The sequence below is a fragment of the Perissodus microlepis genome, chromosome 13, assembly GCF_051167445.1.
Source record: "Perissodus microlepis isolate ML-2025 ecotype Zambia chromosome 13, ASM5116744v1, whole genome shotgun sequence".
NCBI lineage: Eukaryota > Metazoa > Chordata > Actinopteri > Cichliformes > Cichlidae > Perissodus > Perissodus microlepis.
The window spans coordinates 5,447,317-5,470,496 of NC_140473.1; the positions used below are offsets into that span (position 1 = coordinate 5,447,317).

The 23,180-nt window shown below is 40.9% G+C and overlaps 1 protein-coding gene across 1 annotated transcript in view; it reads left to right on the forward strand.

Moving 5' to 3' along the window:
* The window catches only part of plekhh2 (pleckstrin homology domain containing, family H (with MyTH4 domain) member 2), a 38,991-nt gene extending 17,150 nt beyond the window's left edge, over nt 1-21,841 (forward strand). Inside the window, exons 7-30 of the mRNA XM_084948383.1 lie at nt 153-338; nt 4,541-5,466; nt 6,493-6,568; nt 6,664-6,758; nt 6,943-7,102; nt 9,048-9,184; nt 9,528-9,641; nt 9,836-9,922; nt 10,032-10,190; nt 10,297-10,377; nt 10,495-10,674; nt 10,950-11,058; nt 12,331-12,443; nt 12,566-12,745; nt 13,345-13,442; nt 13,790-13,967; nt 16,498-16,653; nt 16,741-16,838; nt 17,366-17,507; nt 17,782-17,918; nt 18,207-18,336; nt 18,643-18,729; nt 19,041-19,190; nt 20,553-21,841. Of these exons, the coding sequence (XP_084804509.1) occupies nt 153-338; nt 4,541-5,466; nt 6,493-6,568; nt 6,664-6,758; nt 6,943-7,102; nt 9,048-9,184; nt 9,528-9,641; nt 9,836-9,922; nt 10,032-10,190; nt 10,297-10,377; nt 10,495-10,674; nt 10,950-11,058; nt 12,331-12,443; nt 12,566-12,745; nt 13,345-13,442; nt 13,790-13,967; nt 16,498-16,653; nt 16,741-16,838; nt 17,366-17,507; nt 17,782-17,918; nt 18,207-18,336; nt 18,643-18,729; nt 19,041-19,190; nt 20,553-20,738 (3,965 nt within the window). The 3' untranslated portion in view covers nt 20,739-21,841. The remainder of the gene's footprint in view (nt 1-152; nt 339-4,540; nt 5,467-6,492; nt 6,569-6,663; nt 6,759-6,942; nt 7,103-9,047; nt 9,185-9,527; nt 9,642-9,835; nt 9,923-10,031; nt 10,191-10,296; nt 10,378-10,494; nt 10,675-10,949; nt 11,059-12,330; nt 12,444-12,565; nt 12,746-13,344; nt 13,443-13,789; nt 13,968-16,497; nt 16,654-16,740; nt 16,839-17,365; nt 17,508-17,781; nt 17,919-18,206; nt 18,337-18,642; nt 18,730-19,040; nt 19,191-20,552) is intronic.
* Nucleotides 21,842-23,180: the final 1,339 nt, after the last annotated feature.

The window sequence follows — 23,180 nt, forward strand, 5'->3', positions numbered from 1 at the left end:
GGTTTTGGAACTTTGTTGGAACATGTTAACCTGCAAGTTATACGCAGGTTAAAACTCCTAAATGCCTGCTACTAGCAAATACAAATTTATCAATGCTAATACATTGTAAACACACGCTGCAGTATGTGCATGACTGTTTGCTGCTTTTGCAGCCTTTGAGCAGAAGTGCAAGGGTGGAGCTGGAGCCCTGTGTAGGCCAGGTGAAGCCCAGCGTCTTAGCAGCCTGACGTTCGGCTGCTTTCAGGTGAGAGGGAAGAACCCGCAGGTCCTGACTGGACCAGCGCCGTCCCAGAAGACCCTGAGCACACAGGGGGAGACAGATGCCAGGGACAAAACGGGTAAGTCCCCACACAGTCACGCAGCTATGGATAATGAAAACAGCATCTGTGAGTGGTTAGATGGGACTCTGGGGCAGAGCTGGACACAGGATGGTAACTATCTGAGTGAGGTCATAGTCATGCTGTATTAAGGAAAGTATTTGCCACTGGAGTATTTTATGGGCTATTTGGAGACTTTTAATAATAATAATAATGTGTGATAGTTATATAACATAATAACATCACTGATTGTTAGAGTAAGAATGTGAAGAAACAATATAATTATACTGTGAGATACTAAGATTCTTCAGTCATAATTTTGCAGATCTATTTAATGTGGTGCTGGAATTGTATTAACATTGTTTGCCAAACTGGTTTTAGTGTGTTAGAAAGCCAACACTCACTAATTAGCTATAAACACACAGCATAGCAGAGACTAATGAGAACAAGAATTGGTTTTCCTAGTGTTTGGTCATAAACCAAGTATTGTAGAGGAAGAGCTGAAAGCTTTAGTCAAAACAAAGCATTTACTAGATGGTGTTCCTGGACACAAAGGTCCAGAAAAAAACCCTGAAGAGAGGCTAAAAGTGGGTTGAAGATCTGGAGTTAATGTACTGCTGCTCAGTGATCAGTGATGTGTGTCAGGTGGGTCAGAACGGAACCTGGAGGGAAGCCACAGGAAAGGCATTCACACATAGGGGAGGATTTACTCACTGGGGGGAGTTTGTGTGATGCCGCAATTGCAGATTTGCACGAATGGGGTTGGAAAGTTCTGCAGGTGATCTACAAAAAATGGTCTAACTTACAGACAAAGATACAGCCAGTACATTACAATAATAACCAGACTTCTACCAAGATCAGCGCAAATCAGCAGGTTTAAAACACTAACCTAAAAAATACAGCATAAAAGCAGGTTTTTGGTTTTTTTCTCATTATGTGAAAAAAATGTTCTGTGTGCGCACTGCTGATAAAAGACCCACACAGATGTTTTAATCATGCACTGAACTCTGAAAATGTGAAACGGTTCAGTTCTGTTGCCAAAAGGTTGATTCTGTTCATGTGGACGTAACGTTTTTATTAGGGATGGGTATTGATAAGATTTTCACGATTCCAATTCCATTTTCGATTCTGTTTAACGATTCGATTCTTTATCGATTCTCTTATCAATTCTTATTTTTTAAAAAAGGAGAACACTAAAGTCGATTAGCTTAGAACTTTGTTTTATATCTTCTCTTTGAACAAGATAGAAATTTAGGAGTAACATGGCCTTACAAACCCAACAGTGAGATCTTAAGAGATCCAGCCTATGGCTCTTCAATGGGGTGTCACAGGGTCCCCAGGAAAAAAAATTGTAAATGTAAAATAATAAAATAAATATTCTCCTGTAGCAATAACAAAGTGTAACATAAATTATTCTGTAGCAATTACACAAGAATATCCAGTAATGTCCCTGCCCACAATTAAACACATTCACTTACCAAAGTGAAATCGGGGCATCTGCTGTGGCAAATGGGTGCAAGCCTTTGACCACAAACTTAGTCACTGCTCGGTGACATTCGTCTATCCTGGCCTGAAAAGAGACGCTACCGGTAAACTGCAGCGAGAACGGCCAGCATCTGAGCCAGACTCTGTCTCTCTCATCATGGTCACCTAAATGCACAGTAATGGCAGGTTTTGTAATAAGGCAGATCGCGCTAACATAATATGCACTGTTAGTTGATTATTTACCTGCCGCATTAACGGGAGAGGAAGTGCAAACGTTACCGCTGCTTCTGGGTTGAGATTCACGAGTCCGGAGCGGAATTAAAAACACGACATTCATTTAAGGTCATCGCGTGTTTTGTGAGCAAATGCTTTTGCATATTCGTAATGTTTCCTCCCTTAAATGAAATATCTACTTTGCAAGTATTGCAAGTTGCCGTGTTGTCATCCGTTCTCGTAAAGTATAACCAAACTTTTGAGCATTTGAGCCGCTTAGGCACCGTGTTTCCTGCCAGGTAAGCGACGCTCCGCAACGTGGTGACGTCATTCGGGGCGACTGGAATCGATAAGGGAATCGTTTGCAAAAATGGCAAACAATTGCTTAATAGCCCGATAAAAGTGAAGAATACACTATATGGCAGAAATCCTGTGATTCAGAATTCAATTAAGGTCTGGAACCAACTATTGGGCACAGTAAAGGCTCCTAAAATGTATTTGGATGCTCCAATATGTAACAACCATGCCTTCAGGCCTGGGCTGGAGGACATCACGTTTGTGACATGGCAGGGAAGAGGGATTTGTTCTCTCAAAGATATTTACATTGATGGACATTTTCCATCTTTTCAGCAATTGAGGGTGAAATTTAATCTTCCTAATTCGCATTTTTTCAGATTTTTACAGTTAAGACATTTCATCAAAGCATCTATTCCACAATACAATTTGATTCCTCGAAACTCAGTGCTTGACAGCTTCATGTTAGTTGAGCCCTATACTAGAGGTGCTGTGTCTCGCTTTTACAGGGCCTTACTAGATATATACAGTCCTTCATCTGATACTTTTAGGGAGCAGTGGCAGGAAGAACTGGGGGTGGATGTTACTGATGATCTTTGGCAAGAGTGCATTAAGAATATATATTGTAGTTCTATAAATGCTAGACATTGTCTGATCCAATTTAAGGTTGTGTATAGGTTGCATTTTTCTCCCACTAAAGTGGAAAAAATATATAAGAACGTTTCAGCCCTCTGTGTTAAGTGTTCAAGTGGTCGAGGAACTTTATCTCACCTTTTCTTTCAATGCCAAAAACTACAGCTTTTTTGGAATCATTTGTTTGATTTTCTGACCAAAGCCATTGGCAGGGAGGTCCCATGTACCCCCTTTGCAGCATTGTTCGGGGTGTCTGAACCGGGATGGGCAAGGGACAAGACAGAGACGCAGGTTGTGTCAATGACCACACTTGTGGCTAGAAAGCTGATACTTCTCTGCTGGAAGTCTGATAAACCTCCTACCTTCGAAATGTGGTTGAGAGAATTTGGAAATGTACTCCATCTGGAGAAAATCAGGTTTACCTTGTCTAACCGAGAGAGTGTGTTTTATAAGATTTGGCAACCAGTCATTAGCCTGATGGATAAACTTCAGTGAAATATACTCTGTCTTAACATTTATGTATGCTGTATTACCACCTTGTTGACTTGCCGTCCACCTTCTATTGTGTTCTTTTGAAGGTGATTGTTGTATACTGCTTAATTATAAAATCAATAAAAATATATTGAAAAAAAAAAAAATGGCAAACAATTCCAAGGAATTGAAACAGTGGGAACCGGTTCTCAACAAGAACCGGGTTTCGATACCCATCCCTAGTTTTTATAGCGACTTCTTCAGTCTCAGCTTCATTTAAATACTCTCCTCACAAAGTTTTGTGCTCTGACAGGGAAACTCCAAATCGATAAACAAAAAGGCCAACCACGAAAACATCTGCCGCAAAACTGATGCCACATCTCTTCATTAAATCCTGACAGCAGCTTTTAAGAGTCAAAAGAGGTTTTTGCTGTGGTGCAGAGCATTAGTAAATGTGGCCCGTGAACACACTTATTATTGCAGACCTCATTAAATATGTATTTAGATTCACTTTCAGATCCCGCAAGTCAGCCATAATATAAAATGCGGTCAATAAAAATACTTTTTAAAGCGCCTTGCAGTGTTTTTGAGTTTTACATTGAAATGTCTGTCAAAATGTAGTTAATGAGACTCCAGAAGATCAGAAGTGTCTTAAGATTAATATCTGAGTCTTTCAATATATAATACTCACTTTAACTAATACACAGCATTACAGGGCAAACAGGAAAAGGATGAGTCAGGATCTGACAGTAAATGATTATTCCTGTGCTTTTGCACACTGCACTGGTCAGATGCAACACAGATGTCAGGTTTGCATGGTGAATGCTGCCTCCACCCGAGCTGTCAGATATATTTCTGTTTGTAACGTTAGCACTAGCGTAGATTTGCAAATTCACCAGAAAATAAATGAGGGAGAGAAATTAGATCAAAGAGAGGGGGCAACTATCCCAGAGGAACAAATCCTTCAATTAAGTCATTTAATTTGAATTATTTAACTTTCTTTCTTTTTTTTTGAAATACATAGTTCATCTAAATTTGTACTGTAATCTAGAAAGATCTCAAATGCTTCGTCTTTAGTGCTCCACCAGCTGTGAAATTATTGCACATTCTTATGCTTTCTTTGGCAGATAAAAGTAGTAAGAAGACAGCCTCATCAGTGACAGATGGTGAAGTCCATAAACCGAGCCAAACTGGACTGCTGTGTTCTCCGCTAGAGGATGACGGTGCACCTGAAAGCTCTGTTAGCAGTGCATCTGGACCCGAGTCCCGCCGTATATTGTCTGTGCTCTCCAGTGCTGCATCAGTGGAGGAAGAAGTATGTGAGAGCAGAAGCGGAGCGTGTGTTCTGGAGTTCAGCCGGCCCAGCAGTGAGACCTACCTGACAGCTTCAGACGACAGCAGCTCTCTGTTTGACGATGACATGCAGCGTACAGAGCGCCCCAGCTTTAGCCTGCTGGAGCCATCAGATGGAACACTAGCAGGGTGTAAGAATGAAGAGGAGGAGGGACGCACGGTTAAGTTGGAGGATTGCACCTCTGAGGAGCTCAACAAACGATTCCAGTCACAGAGACTTGACTCCTCATCATCTTCCAGTGAACCTAACACTCCCAGCCCCATCCTCACACCAGCTCTCACCCCTAAACGGCCCAACCCGCCCCAGGATCCAAAAGACAACCCCGCCTCACCCAAACAGCCCCGTCTGAGGACTCCTACGGGGTTCGGGTTGATGAACGTGTCTCTGGCCAAGAAACACCTAAGCCAGCCGTCAATCAGCAGTGAGGCAGCACATGGCCAAACGCGTAATGCACTCAGCATGCTGCGCCCCCTCCAGCCTCAGGAAACTGATGTTGATGCACAGCAGGAGGTTGGAATGGAAACGGGCAAAGCCACAGTTCCCGAAATCCTTCCCGGCTCACAAGCAGCAACCACCGTGCCATCCGCACCATATTCATCAGAACCTGGGACAGAGATGGGCTCAGAGAGGTCAGACTGTGATAGCACCACACCTGGCAGCAAACCTCCTACTCCACCTTTACACAGGCTCCCCTCCTGGGTAAGACTGCCCTTCATGTTAGGCACACCAAGTTGTGTTTTTTTTTTTTAATTGCAAATTTGGCACTGGCAATAAATTCGAAAACAAATCCCCAATGTTCAGCTAAGTATGAATAAAGAAATCAAATATGTTTCTTACAGAAATCAATCCTTAATACACTGGAAAGCTGCTTATGTTTTAGGCAATTTGTTTATTTCTTTACAGAATTTGTTTTTCCTAGATAAAGGAAACAATATTTTGCACTACTGTGAAACACAAATAGTCCTTCATGAAGTCCTTCATGTGAAACATTACAATTTTAACAACATATTTTCTTCTAAGTGTTGGACTAAGTACAGGAACTTCTCCATGTTTGTAATTCTGTTGTTTACACTGCCATCTGCTGTAAATGTGAGTAAACAGAAAAGTTTCAAATAGATAAATTCAGTGATTAGAATTAGAACGCCGTCTTAGCAATGGGGCGGATAACAAGGTTTAAACAGAAAATTAACTGAAGCCCAAAGTGAATAAATAGTAAAAAATATCCAGTCAAAATAAATAATAGTAAATTAATGGACATAAAATGAAACAAAAAGTTAAATTAGCATACTGAATTGGTAAAATTGTTAGCTAAATTGCTAGCTTTAACAGCTACAATGCTAAACAAAAGGCTATTAAGTATTAGCTAATGTACGGCTAACGGCTAAAGTACTAAGCTTAAAGTAGTAACAGTTGAAATTTTTATGTAAAAATAACTTAAAAGCACTAAAGTTGCTAAAGATTAAAAAATGTAATTGAAATGCAAATTAAAGTAATGGGCAGGTTGTTGAGCTACTTGCTACTTCTTGGCTAAACAGCTGAGAGTCAGTTTAAAGGTAAGATGAACTCTTGCTCATATTATTAACCAGGAGTTGCCTTCATATACTGAAGGGAGATGATATACAAAAATAAATATAGTGTATGCAGTTATCAGCTTTTAAATGTTATTATCTTAATGGCAGACTTGGTTTTAAAATTGACTAATGACATGGCACATTTTCTTTTCAGGAAAGTCGTATATATGCTGTTGCTAAATCAGGAATCAGACTGTCTGACACTTCATGCACAGACCTGTCTAACAAAGGTAAGAGAGTGGGTAAAAAACAGGTCTCCCTACTTAGTTGACAGCTTAGTCTGCTGTAGTGGTTTCTAATAAACAAACTGTACTTTGTGTCCTAGACCCATCCCTTCAGTCTTCCTATCCAGCCTTTGTAATGTACACATCACTCATCTATAAAAACATGACTACACCAGTTTACACTACTCTGAAGGGGGTAAGTATAAGAGTACAAGGCCATGTTTAATTGTAACACCTGTACATTCCCCCACTGTCTATTTGATCACTTGTGAACTTGAAAAGAAAATGCTTTTTTTTTATAGTTAACAGCAATTGTGTCACCAAAGTAGATTTTAATATCTAGTATATGGCTCTGAGTGTGTACCATTTTCAAATTGCAGAAAGCTACTCTGCTGAGCAGCAGTCCCTTCTCGGATGAGTCATCAAGCTCTGAGGAGTCATCTAGTTCAGGAGACGAGGACGGCTCCCTGTGCAGCTCCCACACCTCCTCCAGCTCCAGAAAAGACAGCAGCCCAGGCAGCCCACGCTCTCTCAAGAGAGGTACAAACAACCACTGCATATAAAAGATGGACATAGCCTCTAGTTTTGCATTGTGACCTTCAACATTTTAAGTTTTTTATACCCCTGGTACTAGATAAGATACTAGAGATGGCATGATACCACTTTTTATGTCCGATACCGATATCATAAATTTGGATATCTGCCGATACCGATATAAATCTGATATAGCGTATTTTGTAATCAATAAAATGTTTTTTTTAAATATCTTGCTGCATTGTGTATAAGTTCATACTCAAGTTTAAAGAACAAAACAAAACTAAAGCTATTCTGTTATACCTGTATGCAAAAAATACACTGCACCCAAAATATTTCATAGTTCAGCAACACTGATCAATCTAATAGACATAAACCTGCACCATCCTCCCTATTCTGGTATTTTAAAGAGAACTTAGTGGAAATATTAAACAACCTAACTAATAGGGTTGCCAACTCCCAGCAAAAAAAATAGGGAACCACCCCCAACCCTCCGCCTTGTGATGCTTAATCGACGTAATCGACTGTAATTTAATGCACGTGTAAAAAAACAAAAATGCACAGAAATCAATAATTTTTCTACAGTAATTAAATAGATTCAATATCTTTATTCAACAGAATTGCAGACTGCACAGATGGTACATTCCCAAAGGAAAAAGTACTATAGCTTACCAGGGTATATATTAGACAATAATGGACTTCTATACATACCAGCTGTCAGCTACGTAGAAAAGGATCCTGGTGTAGAAAGTAATATTAAATACATTCTAACAACAGCTTATCAAGCTTAAACGTGCTGCTGTTGTTTATCCGCTGGTTTCCTCTTTCTGGCGCAAAGTGGGCGATAAACTAACAAGAGAGACGGACTCGCGACAGAAAAGCCAATCAGCTGATCATTGATCAGTTTCATGATTGAAGTAGCAACAGGAGAGGGAGGGAGAAGAGGCAGTCGCTTCCAGCTTTCGCTGGGAATGCTTTACAAACATTCAGAGATGAACTTACACACTCGCTTTACTTCTCTGGGATACCTTTCTCAGAGATTAAATGCCGGTTTGGAAGCAGGTAGCGAGGCTCCAAAAAGCTCAACCAGACCGCCAACAGGTCTCGCACGCCACAGCTGCTCTATCACAAAACGCATACTCCTCCGACGTGCTAAGGTTATGAGCTGGGTTACGCTATGTCGCAAGTTTTGTGAGGTGCTTATGTGATATTGAATGGATCGGATTACATTTTTTATTTCTCTCCGATATCCAATCCAGTAATTTAGGTCAGTATCGGACCGATACCGATACGTAATTTTGGATCGGTCCATCTCTAAACCATGGAGCATCACACAGATCTATATTAGTACCATACTAATTAAAATACTTGAATTTCACTCACCAAATTAGACAGTCCAACTGACTACTTAAGGTCAGCTGCCATTTTTTGAATTGTTAGTACACTTGTCAGGTTCAGTCCTTAAGAGAAACATAATAGTTTTTAAACCCAGATAATTATGTTATCCTGTTAAATTATTACCAACTGTTATAACGTTACAGACAGGCAGGACTAATAACATTTGCTGCACACTAATGCTGCAGTTTCATTATTAGCCATAGCTCCTAGCTACTAACTTATTTATAACTAAATAGCTAATGTGGCTATCGTTGACACAGTCAGTGGTTCTGCATGTTTAATTTGACACAACCCTCCCAGAGAGCACTAGCTTGTGAACCACAGGCTAAATTTGTAGCTATTGGCTAACTACTTATAGCTAAATAGTTTTTAGTATCAGTTAGTATTTGAGAATTGATTTTAAGACTGATATCTGTGGGAATGGACTCATTTTTGGAGCTAGTCTCATGTGGCTATCACAGGACCTGGAGATGTAAGAAGCCTTTTTGTTTAATTCTTCACCTCCAAAGACTGACTTTCTCTGTTTTTCATGTCTGAACTTACTGTCCTCAAGCTGTGTCCGTGGCGTCGATGACATCAGAGTGTGACTATGCCATCCCTCCTGATGCTTACTCCACTGACACGGAGTGCTCGGAACCTGAGCAGAAACTGCCCAAAACCTGCTGTTCACCCAGTGACAACGGCAAGAGTGTTAGTGACAGCTCAACACTTTGGTCCACTGTTGTTAGTTTCCATGCTTTAAACAATGCTGACTGGTTAAGTTACATCATTTGAAGCTAATTTTAATAAGCAAACTACAACTGAAGTCTTTGAGGTAACTCTAAGATTAGAAATTGATGCGACCGCATTACTGAAGTACCTCTACCTTCAAAAGCTATTTGAGTAGTGACTTTGTTTTTTCTGCTCACAGCATGATGACATCATGTTTTTGAACCTAAGGCTCATTAGCCAACATTTAGTTAATTTCTCAGGTCTGTTTCATTAGCGGTTCTCTTTGGTGCTGCATAAAACTGAACAGTGTCACAACCTTTAGGAGCCAATGGAGAAGTCAGGCTATTTGCTGAAAATGGTCAAAACCTGGAAGAAGACCTGGAAGAGACGCTGGTTTGTCCTCAAAGATGGAGAGCTGCTCTACTATAAGTCACCGGTATGTTGGTTTCAACAACAAAAGCTACTTTCGGCTTCTCCGCATGTTTGATTTGGCAGATTTTTACACCAGATGGTCTTTCTGTCCCAATCACTTCATCTACTTTTTCTGGATTTGAAACGTTTTTGTTTTTTCCTTTGTTGAGACTCGTGGCCGACAGGTTAACAAGATTAGGATTTCTGATTCTTCCACAGAGCGATGTGATCAGGAAACCTCAGGGTCAGATCAAGGTCAGCGCCACCAGCAGCATCGCCCGTGGCGAGGGCAAGCAGATTCTCCAGGTATTCAGTCTTAATGAACGGCCACAATCATCTAACATTTCTAGATCTTTTAAATCCTTTCCTTCACATTTTCACGTCCACCTGGGCTTTTATTTATCCTTGTGTGTAGATAGTAACAGGAAAGCGCGTTTACTACCTGAAGGCGGACTCTCCTAACCTGCTCGAGGAGTGGCTTCGGGTCCTGCAGAGCGTGCTGAGGCTGAAAGCCGCCAGTCCTCTCTTCACTCAGCCGGATATTCGCCCTGGCATGAAGGGACTACTCATCAAGGTCCCTGCATCAAAGTTTACTCATTTTCTAATAGTACAGAGAAAATGGAACAATATTTCACAAACTTCTGTGTTTTACGCTCCGATTTGTACTTCCTCTGCTGCAGGTGAAACACGGCTACTCTAAGCGGGTTTGGTGTGGTCTGATCGGCAAAACGTTGTACTACTTTCGCAGCCAAGAGGACAAGGTGTGCATCTGTAGAAATACATCTGTAGCCTTTGTCAGGAGCAGGTGATCAATTTAAAACTGACCTGAGCTGTTACTTGTGACTGAACGTGGAGCGCACGTCTGCTTTTGTTTCCAGTTCCCACTGGGTCAGATTAAGCTGTGGGAGGCTCGGGTGGAGGAGGTGGACAGGTCAAGAGATTCAGATGACGACCTAAAGGCATGCGGGCGAGGCCTACAGCCGGCACCCTTCACCATTGCCATTCACCCACAGGAGCAAGGACCCACTTACTTGCTTATTGAATCCCGCCATGAAAAGGTCAGCGCGGGACTGAAAGGTTGAACTTTTCTGTTCTGTAAGGCAGGCAGACCCGTGTATCTTCTGACCATGGCGTTTAAGCTCATGTGTACAGTCATTTTTCTGTACTGCAACAAATCTGCTGAGACTGAGAGCAGCTCCATGAGAGGGGCTTCCTGTATTTTACTTGAAGCTAAAACCAATCCAGTCAATTTTAAACTACAAACTGATGATTATGCATAATTATGTTTCCTGTTGTGATTTTTTTCTCACGTGTCTCTGGGATCATTGTGTAGGAGTCATGGCTGTACCATCTGTCTGTGGCAGCAGGCACTACGGTGGGTAAAGTTGGCACTGAATTCGAACAACTGGTGGGAAAACTCTTCCAACTGGATGGAGATCCAAGTGAGTACAAACAATTTTGTCTTGTGTTGTGTTTTATAGTTTTGTTTTACTCGATGCAGTTTTTTTCATACTTTCTCTCATCCACAGATAATTTTATTGCAACTTAAAATGTCTTATGTCACATGAATAACCAAATAAATACTGATGTAACATTAATAAGGAAGTCTGAATTAAATAAAGAAACATTTCTCACTGCAAACTGTGTGACCAGTTAAATGAGCCCTCATGTTTAGTGAGACGTGAAGGAAGACACATGGACTCAGAAAGTTAAGTACCTTATTGTACCTTATGGGTATAACACCTTCTCACTGTGGTGTTCCCCCCTATTTTTGCCCTTGTGATTACTATTAGCTCAGGAGATAGAGCAGTGGAAGGGTTGGTGGTCCGATCCCTGGTTTCTCTGGTCTGCATGACTAAGTATCCTTGGGCAAGATAGTGATAGTGAAATAGAAAGCACTTACTGTGTGAATTGCTAAATTAGACATTTGTAGCAAGTTTCAAACCTTGACCTCTTTTGTTTGCGGTGACATTACTAACTTATCAGAATGTATTACGTTATATTTGTCTTTTTTCTGTGTTTTATTGACCACAAACTGTGTCCTGCACACGTTTTACTGCATGTGAACATATTATTTTATTGGGCATCTATTTGGTCGTCAAAATGGTGCACGTACAGTTACCTCTAGGGACATTAAATAGCCCTGCAGTGTACACTGAGGGTACGTTTTATTTGTATGGACAGAAATTAACTGTAGCTCGGGAATTTCTTAAATAGAAGCAAAGATTGTTTTTCTTTCAACAGTGTTTTATTTTTCAAAGTCATTCAGTAACAGCTCGACAACTACAGCCTCACTTTGGAGTCTGTAGTTAGAGAGACTTATGTGAAATACAGTAGGATTTGTTGTCCTCTGCACAGAGTTGCAGTTGAATTTAAGCACAGTGAGCATTTTTTTGTCAAGAGACTATAATTAGACAGAAAACAGAAAGCAAAAATTCTTAAATTATTTATTTTTGTGCTTAGTTTTTGCTCGTTTTTGTTTTTCTTATTAATGTAGGGATGTTATTTGTCAGGTCACGTTTACAGCAGTGCAGTAATAAAGCTCAATAATAAAAATGCATGCACCACTGTCTGTTATTGGAGGTTGTTTTGACAAATTTGACTCAGCTTAGTTCAGTTTTGGAAGTACACAACATTGTTTCTTTCATTTTTATTTTAGTTGCTATTCCTTCCGTCTTTTACTCTTATGACCCACTCTCCTACCTACCTTTCAGACTCTCAGATTTGGAGACATCCCATGTTGTGTTTCAGCAAAGAAGCCTTGTCATTTCCGCTCACCACCCTCCCCTCACAAGCTCTGCAGACAGAGGCAGTGAAACTCTTCAAGGTACCACAAACCTCCACATGGTCGAATAAAAAATGTAGTCACTGAATGTTTCTTCTATCAAATAACTAACTGTATCAAAAATATTTTCTCTCTTTTAAACTCTCTCCATCACCGCCTCTCAGACTTGTCAGCTCTTCATTAACGTGGCCATCGATGCTCCGGCCATCGACTACCACGTCTCCCTGGCCCAGAGTGCCCTGCAGGTGTGCCTGGCCCACCCCGAGCTTCAGAATGAGTTTTTCTGCCAGCTCATCAAGCAGACCCGCAAGAGGCAGCCACACGGCCATCCGGGACCCCTGCAGGTTTGCGTTCTCACCACACAGTGGCAGCAGCAGTATGCATTGTTAAGTGGAAAGGCTGGCAAAAAAGGCGTGGTATCATCAGGGTTCACTGACCTAACAAATATCAAAACTGCCTAGAAAGGAGATCTTTTAGTATCTATTACTATACGGATCAATTTTAGAAAAGTGCCAACATAAGAGAGGCAAGACTCTTCTTGCCTCTCTTATGTTGGCATGAAAACCAGAAGAGTTTTGTAGACTGTCTGTTCACCGTCACTCTGTGGTAATCTTCCATTGCCAGTAACCAGAAATACTGTCAGAGAGCAGAAAGAACAGTAGATGCTTTCAAAAGAAACATCAGATTCCAGCGTGTGCTGATGTCTCATTCAGCTAAAAACCAAAACACTGTGTCACAGCACGATCATCCCTGTACATGAATGAACTCAGTGTAGCTGATTAACAGGAACCAGTATGGCCACTTGTTTTATGCTTTATAGGAAAAAAGGAAACAGTGCAGTCTTAAGTCTGTCAGCTGTGGTCGTGCATAGAAATTCACCGAGTCATGCATGTGACAGTTTGTTAAAGATGTGGTGACTGAGTGTTTGCACGTCGCTCTCCAGGGCTGGCAGTTTCTAGCCTTGTGTGTGGGACTGTTTCTGCCACAGCACCTTTTCCTCTGGCTGCTCCAGATCCACCTCAAAAGACATGCAGATGCCAGGTGAGAAAACACAGGGGCCCTGAAAACTGACACAACGAAACAAAGCACAAAATACAGCCAGTGTACTGTGTATGTACCATCTGGATATATATGCTCTTTGCACTCGAGCACTTCTTTACCTCCTTCCCAGGAATACTGTATAATAAATCAGCTTGAATACAGTTATAATATTTTGGGATTGAAAGACCGAGTTATTTCATAAGCACATATTTATTCTCTTTCTCTTTTATTTTACTGATGGCTGTTTTCATTTCCTTTGCTTTGAGATCTGAGTTGCTTTCAGGGAATTTTGGCTATAAAAATGTTTATGTATCTGTAACTAAAGAGTGGCTACATTTTGTCCTCAGGACAGAGGTGGGTAAGTATACCATCTACTGCCAGCGCTCCATGGAGCGGACACAGCAGAAGGGCGAGAGACAGGCCAGGCCTTCCCGTATGGAGATTCTTTCGATTCTTCTGAGGAATCCCTATCATCACTCCCTGCCCTTCAGTGTGCCCGTGCACTTCCTCAACAATACATACCAGGTATAATAGTCACTCACTACACAGAAAAAAACAACGATCAACGGCTGCCTGCCTCCAGTCCTAACAGTTTAATGATGTATGTGGCAGTTTGAGCACCGCTATTTTTCAACTGACATTAAAACAATACCATATACACCATTTTAAATCACATGCTGTGAGTCATGTGACCCAGTTAAACGGATTTACAGTTGTGCAGGATTATGGTATATGTTTGAAAGCCATTCGACCTTTGCCTCGGCTCTTTAATAAACCGTAACAGAGTCACTTCTGTAATGTTTTCTTGCACTAGATGATAGCCCAACCCCACTGACAGATACTCTACTGAAGGGTGTTTTATACAAGGATCCACTGCTTTTCTACCTTTAACCTCATAAAATCATGCTACTGAGTATCACTTTTCCAGAACTATGTTCTTTATGGTTGGTTAGTGTCCAATGTGAGACTCTCCCTGTTCACTTTTCCTTTTTTTGCTTTTCTATAAAGAGCTATGTACACATTAAGGCATTTAGGTCATATTCTACACAGACCTGTGTACATCTAAATCCTCAAATATCTAGTTTATTGTGGTTACAAGAAGTGCCGAATTGTTCAAAATGTCAAGTTTTTTGTGATGCAATAAACAGGAACCAGTGCCCTAAATGTTAAACCGGAGCCATACATGAACTCTGGCTCTGTTTGTGGTTGTTGTTGATATCTGCTTGTTTTTTGTGCTGATTTGCATTTTTTTCCTAGTTTAAACGATGGTTGAGTGAAACTAACTCATCCACGCTTGATTCTTGCTAACTAACTCTCCCAATGTGCACTCGATATCTCACAGGCTATGATATGAGAAAAATGCCAATTATTATGCCTTTTTGTCATCAAAGTCACACAGAGATGTTTATCTGTTCACTTTGTCCCTCCGGACACCATCGTCGCTCTCTTCGCTTCACTGCTCCACCCAGTATCAAGCTAACTTTGCATCTCTCCCCTGGGTGTGTGTGTTTCCCTTTGCTACCTGCTTCCTGGCTGTTCCCGCCTATACATACTGGAAGTGATGAGATCATTACCTTTACATGTATTAACAGTTCTGGACTCAAAAACAAACAAAGCAATGAAACCTGTTTTGTGTCTGTTTGTAATCGATGTCAAGCTTATTGTGTGAGAGAATAAAGTAAAGGCAAAGCATAAATACTCTGTATTATATAAAGTTAGTTTCAAGATATTTTTAATTTTAATTACATTTTAATATTTTTTAATTTGACAGCTTTGATAATTATTTGTTATCGTTATGACCCCGCTGCTCCCTTCATTTTGAGGTTAACCATGGAGTATCCACCCTAACGTCTCGACTAACAGGTTGCACTGACATTGTTTTTGGTCCAGAGCTTCATGATCCTCTCAGAATGAAACAGAGCAGCTTTCTTTAACCCTAAACTTTTAGTGCCTCATTTTATTTATTCGCAATGATCACCCCTTCCAAAAAAAAAGGCAAATTCTGCCAAATCTGCTGTGGATATCTTATTTGTATTACCCCGGAGTAAAAATTTGCATTTCTTGCTACTAGTTTGTTTAAACATGTTTAACTACTCCATGTCCATGTTGATTGCTGTGTTATATGGACTATGAAAACTTTTCTGCCCAAAATGCTGGCTCATTTAATTCCATACATTTTTATTGCATAAGTACAATGTTACATTTAAAGGGATCTGATCAAATGAAATTAACTTGGTTGGTATAAATTCAGTTTATACCGAGGACATTTTTTAAAAGTCTTTTAATAAATAAACATTTGATCTTATCTGTTTATTGAGGGTGAAAAATCTCTTTTTGAGTGTAACCTATAATTATTGCTGGCGAGACTATGTAAATATATATTCCAGAACTTTCCAAGCCAGCATATAAAATCTATGTTAGATTATACTTTTGTGTGCTTTGTTATGTGCCTGTATTAGTAAAGGAAAGCTTGCACTGAAGTCATGCTGCACGTGATTAGTGCAACTTTGACGTTACCACCAGAATGATGATGTTGGATATTTCATTATTCATTGAATAACCAGGCAAATATAAATTATTCACGATATTCATCCATAATATGTAATGTATAATGTTAACAGAACAGAAGATCAAAGACCAATTGTCTTGTGTTTTTCTGTCTGTGAAGTTTATTTCTGTATCGGCACTAATAACGCGGCACAGTCAATCATCAGCGGGAAGAGAAAAAACTGTTCAAACCGTCGCTGTGACAGGAAGTAGATGCATTTTCACACATGCGCACAACAATTCATCTTTCCATATCAGCCAGTCATAACACCTGTTAAACATTAACAGGTGTTACCTGAGTCAGTGTCGATATATCACAGTTTCTGTAAACAGCATTTAAAGTTTAACACCATGCAGATGTTTTGGGTCAGAAATCTTATTCTTTTGAGCTGAACCTTGACCCGGATTTATTTTGAAAACTCTGAAGAATCATTGCACACTCAGATTAGATTATTGCGTCTTCCACTTATGCATTTAATTCCTTGTTCACCTACACCTTGTACTGTAGGTGGTGAGCTTTGACGCCTCAACAACGGTGGACGAGTTCCAGTGTCGTCTCAACCAGGACACCGGCATGAGGAAAACGGGACTTTCTGGTTTCAGCTTGTACACCGATGACCCCACTGGACGGTCGTTGGAACACTGTCTGCAAGGAGGCCTGAAGGTGCGCCTTTTAGTCATGCGGTGATTACTTTAGGAAGATTGAAAAATCTGCGTTTTCCCACACAAAAGTGTCTCGTCTCATGTGCAGATTTGCGACATTATCTCCAAATGGGAGCAGGCCTCCAAGGAGCATCACACCGGCAAGTCGGAAAACACCAGGACTGTCCGCCTCACCTACAAGAACAGGTAGTGTCCAAACATCAGGTTCAACAGTTCAGTGTTGAAATAATGCTCATTGGGATAAAAGAGTTTGTTAGCTATTCTGCTTATTGAGGGTCACTAAAGGTTACAGCTGGGTGAGACACACCATGGATGCCAAGTGGTCACACGTGTGAGAAAAGTTGCATAAAAGCTTTTGTAAAGCTTGAGTCTGTGTCCTGTGTAGCAAGTTTGAGAAAAAAGGACAAATACAAAACAAAACATTGAAATAAAATATGCTGCATTGATTTCAACCCCTTTTATTTCAGTCTGTGTGTTGCAGTTCAGTCTTAAATAATTAGAATTCTTGATTATATTTGATGGCATCGCTCTTCACTGTAAATTAAACTAGATGGCGGATCAGAGGCAGACTGCATATAAAGATCAGGATTTGTTGTCACCACACAAAGGGACTGGGGTTACTGCCTGGATTACATGTTTCTCTCAGGAGGATTTATCGCCCGGTCGCTTTGTCCTCATATCAGTTCTCTTTAACTTTTCCTCTCCATCTTCAGACTTTACTTCTCTCTCCAAGTGAGGGGGGAGTCAGAGAGGGAGAGGTTACTGCTGGCATATCAGACCAATGAAGCCATCGTAGCCGGACACTTTCCTGTCAACAAGGAGCTGGCTCTGGAAATGGCCGCACTGCTCGCACAGGTCTGATATCAAGTGATTTTTCTTTTAACTCACTTCTTGCGTTTCATATCTCTTTCACAGCGTGTGTAATGTGGCCTGGCTTTATGCAGTGGTTCATGTGTAACTCAGGCCCTGGTCTAAAAACAGTGATATCTGGCACATTTTTCGTCATTTTTTAATGTAATTTATGGGTGAATAATGCCACATATATCGTATCCACTCCTGGATTAAAGTGAGAAACAGAGCGTGAAGAATTTCTGAATACTTACTGCTTGCACTGCGTGTCTGTGTACAGGTGGAATTTGGAGATTTTGAGCGTCCCTTCTCCACCTCTGGATCGGCCCAGACTAAGTCTAATCAGAACCTGAAGCAGGTGTTGGACAGATTCTACCCCAAACATTACCGCAGGAGCACATCTGAGGAGCAGCTCAGGTACCAGACATAAAACACACCCTGAGAAACAGTGGCTTTAAATCTGAACTCACGTCCTACTTCGTAGTGCATGCACATTATCTGTTTATGCTTTTATAGTCTTTTATTACACCTATAACATCAAGGTTTCCATCCCAGAAAGCAGCTTTGTGACTGCTTGTGTTTTATTTTTCTTTCATCATACAGTACCTGTCTTTGTGTTCTCAAGTCTTTAATGGTCAAAAAGAGACTTACAAAACTGTAAATGCTTTAAAAGCAAACTCTATTTTGTCCTCTGCTTTCCCTCAGACAACTGCTACAGCGTCTCTCTGCCCGCTGGGCTTCACTCAGGGGTCGAAGTTCACCAGAGTGCGTCAGGATCTACCTGACCGTAGCCAGGAAGTGGCCGTTCTTTGGTGCCCGACTGTTTGAAGCAGAGGTGAGCATGTGTGAGCAGTAATCTGTTTGTAAATAAAGTTTATCTTATCATCTCAGATACTGAATATATGTTACAAATTACAAAGAAGTAGCATGAATGGAGGCCAACATGTAAACTAAATAAACTGTCAGTGTGCTTCAAAGAAAAGAAAAGAAAAAAGTAGGGGACAAAAACTTGAAATAGGTTTCTTTGCATTGTTTCCCACTACAGTGTAAACAGTATCTGACAGAGTGAGTGCTGCAGTTTTTCGACACATCGTGAAAACATGCTCATAACTAACCTCACCCTCTGTTCTCTCTGCTTTAGTCCATCACGCCCTCTCCGGAGCCCGGTGTTCGTGTTTGGCTGGCTGTACATGAAGATGGTATCAGCGTTCTGGAGCACAACTCCATCGTGAGCAGCTTTGTGCAACACAGTCTCAGAAACCTGCATAGGAAAGATTTCTCTGCTTTGCTGCCGTGATTTCAGATTAACAGTTACTTAGTCGTCATGTGTTTCTTCAAACTCCAGAAGTAAACATTTGCATACGGTGTAAAATCACTTTTAAGTATCATAATGTGAAGCACAGAGCGTTACATCGTTTTTGATGTCATTGTTGTTTCTTTAATCTTAAAACTGAGGCCCAGAATTCAGTTTTTACATTTCACATCCTATTTTTTAATCGAATTCTGTTACTACAATTTATTTTTGTGTCTGGTACTCAGAAACTGCTGGTGTGCTACTCCTACAAGAACCTGATGACATTTGGAGGCTGCAAGCAGGACTTTATGCTGGTGATGGGTCAGAACGTCGGCACTAACGCCAGCAAAGACAAACCTACAGAGAAACATCTGTTTGCTATGGACCCCTCCAAGGTCAGTGAGAGGGCCAGAGGGCGACAGTCCAGACGGCCAAGCAGAGTTTGTATTCTTAAAATGGATGGCACATTTGTTGTCGTAGTAAAAGTTAAAACTGTGTCACACTGCTGCCTTTCATTCCACTCATTCTATCTCAGTATGTGTCAGTACATGTTGCAAAATAACAGGACAAGTTAGACAATTAACTCCTGCCTGACTCTTCATTACCTGTAATGAGTGGAGTTGACCAAAGTGAAACAGAATGTAACAGATTTCTCTGGGAAATTAAAGGCACGACACAAAGAAATAACAGAGACATTATGTAAAAGATGTTTGTCTAACTCTTTGTGAATCCTTCAGGTGAGTGTTTTTGGTGTTAGCTATGTTGTTAATCACAAAATGTGTGAGTTTAGTGTTTTTTTTAAGAATGCCTTTATTAGTTTTTAACATCCATCCATTTCTTGCACTTAGCCGAAGGTTGTGGGGAGGGTGTCATGGGAAGAGAGGCAGGGCACACCCTGGATAGGTCTATACTATTGCAGGCCTAACACAGAGTGAGACAGACAACCGTGCGTGCTCACATCCACACCAACACCCAATTTAGAATCATTAGTTAACACTACATTCATGTCTGTGGTCATTTGTGGGAGGAAGCTGGAGTACCTGTAGAGGCAGAACACGCAGGCTCCACACAGCCTGCCGGTGGATTTGAACCCAGGGTCGTTTTACTGTAAACCAACAGTGCTAACCACTGTTCCTCTATTCTCCAGTTCTCTATAGAAAAAGGGAAGAAAAACAAACTGTTGAACTTCACAGAAAATCACAGCAGAACAAGCAGCTTTGTCTTATCCATTGAGTAACATTTGGTCTTTTTAATTTAAAACAATGCTACTGTCTTTTTGACATTAAAAAAAAGGAGGTTCGTTCATGTCTATACTACATTCTTTGGATACAGACAAAATAAAAATGTCTTGGGTCTGGTAAATGTTTCATGAATGACACTTTGGTGCTGGAGTTAGCTTCATGTTTGAATCTTTTACGCTGACAATTTGGCTTAAATCCTTTAGCCGCTGTGCATTTCTTACCACATTATAAACAAATGCAAAGTTGGCACTAGATAATGTATTTATAGAGAAGACCTGAAACCCACACCTGGGGCTACAAACAAACTTACTTCATCTATCTGAGGTCACAGATCAGGGTTGTTTTCCTTCTATACAGTCGACTTCTCTCTGCAAACAGAGGACTTTCCCTCCTGCAGATCCTGCAGATTCTGCACTGGCTTCACTTATTAGATGCAAAGATCATGTCCATCTTTTATATATAGTCTATGAGATGTACAAAAACTGGAATGCATCTCTGTTTTTGTTTTGTCCACAGATCAGGGAGGTCACGCTCCTCATTTTCAGTTACATCAACAGCGCACATCAGCAGAAGGCCGCCGCCCACCACCTCTCTGCTCCGGCCCTGATGGTGGCCCAGCCCGTGAGCCTGAAGAGCAAAGAGTTGAGGAGCAAATCCCCACCAGCTCTGGGACGCCCCAGTAAGGCCCCCACTCTGCTGTGACGGCGCAAAGACTTACACCCTGGTCTTAATTTACATTAGAAATGTAGGATCTTTAGCTGCATGGTTTCATCTGTGCACTTTAGCCCAGCTAAATTCTAATAAGTGGAACGGTTACCCCTTCGTGACAAGCCAGGTGCTAACAAAAACATATCTGTTGAGTGCAGTTTAATATCGCAGACCAGCTGAGGTAGCAGCAATTTGCAGGTATCACCATGTAGCGCCTTGGTACCTTCCTCAGAGAACACTTGATGAGATCTGTGGCTCAAACTGGAGCTAAAGGCTTTCTACAAAGGTACAATGGGGCCAAGAAGCACTAAGAGGCTTTGCTTAACATTTTTTGTGTCCCTAATGATTGTGTTGCTTTCATTTTGTCACTCCAAGGAGAAAAATCAACAGTATTTATTGACAGACTGAGCAAATGTTCTGAAACGTCTCTATCAATCAGTGTTACCTGGTACATTTCTGTGTGTATTCAGTTAATTTTTGTATTCCTGTCTTTAGAACGTAATGCACAGCGCAGAGGAGGTAATGATCAAATGTTATTAAAAAAAAAAATCATTTAAAGAGGGCGCCTTTTGTTTCCTACCTTCGTGTAGGGCAGAGTGGGCCCAGCAGGAAGTGAAACTCTTAGTGTTACAGTCATGCATAATGATGAAAGCGGGAGGCAATAACAGGTAACCAGATGGAAGTGGAGCACAGCTGTTTAAAATGTGTTTAAACCACCTCATCTGGGGCTGTGTGCTCCTTTTTGCAGTAGATGTGAGGGAACTGTGGACTTGGTGGGTTGTGTTGTTGTAAAGGAACCAGATTGTCCTCTTTGTGCTCCTGGTTACTGAACAGCCAGGAGAGTGGTAAAACTTTAATCATGTACAAATACATAAGGCCTTTCTCGTGAGGTCAGTGGATTGAATCAGCAGGAGGTTTCGACTCAGAATGTTACTTGACAGCTTTTGTGGAAGTATGGAAAAGTGTACTTTATGTACAGCTGTTTCTTTATGACACACATTCCTCTATACTGAGTCCGTTGCACAGTTCGGTGGCCATCTGCTACAGCTGCCCCACTTGTGGTATTAACATATAAAATCTTAGGTTTTTTTTTTTTTTTTTAAAAACCCTCCTTGTTGTTATGAAGTCAAAATTTGGCATTTTAACACTTTTGTATCCAGCCTCAAGTGGCCATGTGAGGAACTGCACTTTCCATTGGCTTCATTTTATTCTGCCCAGAAGGTTCCAGTCGAGTCTAATTATTCATCATAAACTTTCCACCTCCACACACACACACACACCTCCACACACACACACACACACACACACACACAAATCCTCAGTTCATGTCAGGAACAATATTGAAGATAAATGAAAACTGTGCTGTGAACAGGTCAAACTGGAAGACAGTGATGAAACACCACTGCCCATTTTTCCAGTAAACAATATGGTGAGTAAACATTCACAACGGAGCCTTGATGGCTGTCAAGTCTGAATGAGAAAGCAGTTTTAATTGAAAAAAGGTGTGGATAATAAAAAAAAAAATCACACACACACTAATGGCTAAGGGGTCTTTTTTAAGGAAAATTCAGCAGTGTGAACTCAGCTCTAAGAAATGTGTATTTCTTAAAAAGTATGTAAAAAGAAGGTGAGAAAATGTAGGAAATGTGTTTTTAGCATGTTGTTGAAAACATCCGTTGGTCACTGAAATGAGATTCCAGAGAACTGTTACGTTTTTCTTTGTTTGCTGGTGTGACAGATCACGAAACCGAATCTGATATAAACCTGAAGACAAACTGGAAAGGCATGACAGTTTAATGTAAGGTACTCCTAGTATTATCTTGATCCGGTATACAGTGAGAATAATCAGGCTCTATTTATTTGTGACATGGAATACATGTATCTAAATCCTGGAAATCCTGTGTCCTGGAAATGAAAGTTTGCTTGAGCCACTGGTGTAAATCCCTGACATTCATATAAAAATCCTCACCCTGTAGGAAACTGTATAAATCTATAGTAAGCTTTAAATTCACCCCACTGAAGCAAACTGAAAACCGACATGTCGGTACCTGCAGCAGGTGCCTCACAGCGAGCGGCACACCTTCATTCCTGCAGTCTTTCACAGAATCGAGGGGTGGGGGAGGGTAAAAGGAGAGAAGCTATATGATACCTAACCTGGCTGAACAAGTTAGAGATCTGCTTTTGTGCTCCTGTTGCTATGGAGCTAGAGAGAGGGGGCGGGGCTCACAGGACTGCGCTGGGTGAGGCCAGAGGGAACTAAGGTAGAGCAGGTGACTGATACTGTGCTTTATGTGGGGACTGAGGTTAAAAGAAAGTAAGTCAACTGCTGATGTTGAAAATTGAATGCAAATGCATACAATAAACAGGAAGGTATACTTCTTTAGGTCAGTATTCTTTCAAATGTGCTCCAACCTTCAGGAAGGCTCCACACTGAAA